The following is a 5,548-nucleotide window of genomic DNA, read 5'->3' on the forward strand; positions in this document are numbered from 1 at the left end:
GATTAAACTCGCATTTGTGTGACGAGTAAGAACCCAATTCTACTCTGCCGCTGTATTACCACTTAAGTGAGTACAGGACTTTAGCATACAGTGATCATCACATGATCTCACGTGTTGACTGGGTTGCTTATTATGCCCTGGAGCATAATTTATTTTAGAGGCCCATATTAGAGGCTGACATTTTTTCGGGAATCCTGCGGGTCTAGTTTCTCTAATGGCTTTATGGATCAGGAACAGATCAGCTGTTATAACTTTGTGGAGAAAAGCATTCTTTGATAAACATTATCAATAAATAGAAACATAACAGATTATTGAATATATGAATGCCAGAAGGGAAAACACTGCTGTAATCATATAAAATATTTATTATAGAATAGAATAACAAAGTGGACTGGAAGGATGAATTTAATAAATTTAATTAAGATATAGTAAGTCAAAGTGAGACAGTAGATGGCAGTAATGCAACACTATGGATGCCAACTGCCATAAAAAAACTACAATGAAGAAGAAGAAGAAGCATAACAAAGTAGAATAGAACATCATCTAGAGTGGATATGGGAGATGAACATCAAAGGTGTTGAGATTCAGACTAAAAAAAGAAAGATTTAAAGAAAGATTCAAACTAACAAAGTTCAGATTGAAAAAAAAAATGAGGAAGATGAATATAGAAAGCTATTAAAAATCTGTAGGCTAATCAAGAATCATGTTCAGCTCGCCTGGATCTGATGTCATAAACCAGAACAACAACAGCAGCCACGCCCACCAGAGCAGTGACGACCAATCAGATCACAGCTTCAGTAGAACCACAACCGCAGACAGAGTCTGAGGAATAAACACATCAGATCTGAGTTCAGCTCAGTCAATAACATTAAATATGGATAACATAGAGTAAAATGAAAATTAACCTGTGTTTTACTCACCCTCAAAGCATGTATGTGAATGTAGGGTGAGTAAAACACAGGCTAATTTTCATTTTTGGGTGAACTAAGCCTTTAATGTCAAACCCTGATGCTGACAGATTTTTAATTGCAATTCGGGGTCAGAAATTAATATTAAATACATTAAATACATTTATGTTGATTCTATTCTGTTTACCCTGGGGGATTATTGCTGCTCTCCCTGCTCTTATCCATGCTAGGCTGCATGGATGTACAGGGAGTTCTTGCCTAGAACAGAATCATACCACCGATCAAAACTGTATGCAAATTGTCAATCATCTTCGATGATAGAGGTGCGCGCACACTGGAAACATTCTAGAAATTCAAATGATCACATTCTGTTTTAAAAAAAGCAAAGGCTACTGACAGATAATTGTGTCTGAAATGTGGCCCACTGTAGGGAGCTGTGGGTTTGTACCACACCAGTGATTACACTGTGGGAGAGGGAAATGCCACACAGTGAGTAAATGAAAAAAAAAATGAAATAATAATATTAAAATTAAAAAAGCAAACAATAAAGTGCATTAATAAATGTGTATGTGATATTAAATACATGAATGTAATTGTTACTCACCAGAGACAGTAACACTGAATCTATAAGTGGTTGGTTTCTTGGTATTGATGGTCACTTGATAAAGTCCAGAGTCTGTGGTTCTGGTGTTTGTGATGGTCAGAGATCCAGTCTGATGATCCGCCTTCAGTCTGTCTCTGAATTTCCCATCAAGAACATCATATCTGGCAAACAGTCCGTCCTTATCCCATTTAATGATTTCAGCTATAAGGGTTTTTGAATGTCCAAATGTCCAGATTACCAGCTCATCTCTCTGTATTTCAGTGTTAGTCTGTAGAGAGACTGAATGTCCCTCCATCACTGACACTGACTCCACTGCATCAAACACACCTGAAGAACAATCAGAAACTTTTTTTTAATGGAAGTAAATATGCTCAAATATAATTCAAAACAGGATCAAATAAAACATCTGACGGTTTTAAAACTGAACTGAAGTCACAAACAGAAAACACTTTTACTGTAGATGTGAACCATGTCACAATTGAAACTGCTGCAGTGTGAGCTTCAGTGTTTTTGTAAAGACTGGGGAAAATAATATGTTAATTTCTGCAGTTAATATTGCTGTTTAACATGTTTAAAATGATTAAAGCCACATCATGTAACTTTTGGTCCTCCATCAGATAAAGTAAGCATAACATATAGCTTAAACATTGGGTCACATTCAATGAGCATGCACACACACAAATGTGTGCGTGAAATCTGTGTACAGGCCTTTTCAAACGGTTTGTTTATCAAGCCCTGGTTGGAGATGGTTTGGGTGTGTTTTGTGCAAATAACTAGCCTTGTGGATGTGGACGCTAGTTTAGAGCACTCAGAATTCACTAATATTAGAACGAGGTCATGGTCTGTACCCACACTTGTGGTCTTGAGAGCAGGTTCACATGAGAGGAAGCGCACAAGACTGTCCCAGGTCTGAAAAGTGGCAAAGTTCAGTGTCCTTAACACACTTAACCACACTATCTCAAACAGCAAGTATTCAGAGCGGTATTCAAAGCATATCCCATCATGCATCATGTTCAGGAACTCACGTGCACCAAAAACTCTGCAGTGTAAGTCAGTTGAATTATATCACATATAATTTGTGTAAAACAGTAAAGTATAGGATTGAGAGCTATTGATTTTAACATTTATTAGACTTTACAAAATAACTTTTTAATTTAAGTGAACTTAAAAACATCTCCACATAAACTCATTTTAACAAATGCCATATTTAGCAAAATTTCCTTCAACAAGTAGAAAATATTATTGAATAAAGTTGTCAAAAACTAAATTCTGAATTAAATATAGATGAATATTAAAGCTTAAATCTACATAAATTATTGATTTCTTCATTTTTCTTTTGTCTTTTGATTAACAGACATCACAGTAGTTATTTTGGCTGCTTTAAATGTGGCTCATAAATGACAAACACTTACATGCACAGTGTTAAGGCAGCTTAAATCACCTTTCTGGTAACTTCATGATTTAAGGGGAAGTCGTGGCCTAATGGTTAGAGAGTCGGACTCGTGATCCAAAGGTTGCGAGTTCGAGTCTCGGGCCGGCGGGGATTGTAGGTGGGGGGAGTGACTGTCCAGCGCTTTCTCCACCCTCAATACCACGACTGAGAGCAAGGCACCGAACCCCCAACTGCTCCCGGGCGCCGCAGCATAAATGGCTGCCCACCTGAAGAACTGTCTCTGTGCGTGTCTCTCTGCGTGTGCGTGCGTGTGTGCGCGCTTTGGATGGGTTAAATGCAGAGCACGATTTCCGAGTATATTCCGAGCTCATAGTTTATTTTGTGTTTTGATAAGAAATGATGCCATATTAGTGCATGCAATTAAAGAGCTCGCGCTACAAGCACAGTATAATGGCTGACAGCACAGGAAAACTGTTTTTACTGTCATCTGGCCTGACAACATCTCATTTGACTGCAGTTCACTGTTGTTCTACTGAAGCTCCTCATCACCTGTAGCATTTATGTGCTTGTTTGAATCACACCAGGTGCTGAGGTGAAGAGCGTGCATCTGAAAAGCGCAGTTCGCACTGAATAAATGCAGTTCTTGTCAAGAAATAAAAGAAGCAGCAGTTGTAAATGGGATGGCCAAACTGCGCTAATTGTGTTAATTATTTTTAACATGTTAAACTGAAAAATAAAAATACTTAAACTGAAACTGATGGTGATGCAATATCGAAATAATTTTGTTGCTGCAAAGAGAACTTTTGATGCTTTTATGGCCTCTAAATAAATACTTTTAAATATATTTTTAAATAAAGAACATTGTGTGCAGGCTTTTTCTGCTTTGCTGATTTTAATTCATGAAAATATTTGAAATTATTATGAAGACCAGCAGCATAAATAAGACTGTAACTGTGACTCACCAGAGACAGTAAGATGGAATCTGTATGTGATCTCTCGACTGACAACTTTATAAAGTCCAGAGTCTGTGGTTCTGGTGTTTGTGATGGTCAGAGATCCAGTCTGAAGATCCGCCTTCAGTCTGTCTCTGAATCTCCCATCAAGAACATCAAATGTGGCGAACCTTCCATCATAATTGATTACAGCTATTCGAGTCTTTGAAAGTCCAAATGTCCAGTACATACGATCACCTTTCTTTATTTCAGTAAGACCAGTTTCTAGAGTGACTGAATCTCCCTGCATCACTGACACTGACTTCACTGCATCTGAATCAGCAAACACACCTGAAGAACACACACAAACAGTATTTATCACAGATTAAGACTTTGAAATAACTTCATGGTGGTTTACTATATTAAATAGTTTGAAATTTTCATCTGAGACCAATATTATCCAAACAGCAAAACTGATTAATAACTGCATGTTTGTGGTGATTTTGAATAAAACTCTTTTTTTTTTTTTTTTTACTGAAGCAGGAAGTTTAAGCCTCACAACATCATAAACACAAAACACTTTAACTCCAGATGAGAGTCACTTCACGACTGAAACTAAAGCTGCTGCTGTTTGAGCTTCAGTGTTTTTACATAAAGGACATTTAGACAAAAAACAAACATATAAAAACTAATTTCAAACTCACCAACCAGACACCACAAACACAAACAGAACCAAAATCTGTGACACATCTTCAGTCCACAAATATGAAGACAAACTCTTCTAAACTGGTTGAATAATGAAGTGACAGATGATCTGATGTGAGGCTGATCTGTGGTAAAGTCATGAGAAAATCTACTGTCAGCTAAAGGAACTGCACCTTTTTAAGTGTTGATGTACAGGTCCTTTTCAAAAAATTAGCATATTGTGATAAAGTTCATTATTTTCTGTAATGTACTGATAAACATTAGACTTTCATATATTTTAGATTCATTACAACACAACTGAAGTAGTTCAAGCCTTTTATTGTTTTAATATTGATGATTTTGGCATACAGCTCATGAAAACCCAAAATTCCTATCTCAAAAAATTAGCATATCATGAAAAGGTTCTCTAAACGAGCTATTAACCTAATCATCTGAATCAACTAATTAACTCTAAACACCTGCAAAAGATTCCTGAGGCTTTTAAAAACTCCCAGCCTGGTTCATTACTCAAAACCGCAATCATGGGTAAGACTGCCGACCTGACTGCTGTCCAGAAGGCCATCATTGACACCCTCAAGCAAGAGGGTAAGACACAGAAAGAAATTTCTGAACGAATAGACTGTTCCCAGAGTGCTGTATCAAGGCACCTCAGTGGGAAGTCTGTGGGAAGGAAAAAGTGTGGCAGAAAACGCAGCACAACGAGAAGAGGTGACCGGACCCTGAGGAAGATTGTGGAGAAGGACCGATTCCAGACCTTGGGGGACCTGCGGAAGCAGTGGACTGAGTCTGGAGTAGAAACATCCAGAGCCACCGTGTACAGGCGTGTGCAGGAAATGGGCTACAGGTGCCGCATTCCCCAGGTCAAGCCACTTTTGAACCAGAAACAGCGGCAGAAGCGCCTGACCTGGGCTACAGAGAAGCAGCACTGGACTGTTGCTCAGTGGTCCAAAGTACTTTTTTCGGATGAAAGCAAATTTTGCATGTCATTCGGAAATCAAGGTGCCAG

The 5,548-nt window shown here is 38.1% G+C and overlaps 1 protein-coding gene across 1 annotated transcript; it reads right to left on the reverse strand.

Annotated features, from left to right (window-relative positions):
- Window positions 1–337: 337 nt before the first annotated feature.
- LOC306857913 (uncharacterized protein) lies at window positions 338–4,740 on the reverse strand. The gene is made up of 4 exons (XM_079398185.1): window positions 4,542–4,740; window positions 3,868–4,188; window positions 1,513–1,839; window positions 338–822 (listed from the first exon to the last, which is right to left on the reverse strand). The coding sequence occupies exons 1-4, from the start codon at window positions 4,585–4,587 to the stop codon at window positions 782–784; spliced, it is 735 nt and encodes a 244-aa protein (XP_079254311.1). The 5' UTR covers window positions 4,588–4,740; the 3' UTR covers window positions 338–781.
- Between the last annotated feature and the right edge of the window lie 808 nt (window positions 4,741–5,548).

The sequence above is a fragment of the Barbus barbus genome (genome assembly GCF_936440315.1).
Source record: "Barbus barbus genome assembly, chromosome: 38".
In the NCBI taxonomy this organism is placed as follows: Eukaryota; Metazoa; Chordata; class Actinopteri; order Cypriniformes; family Cyprinidae; genus Barbus; species Barbus barbus.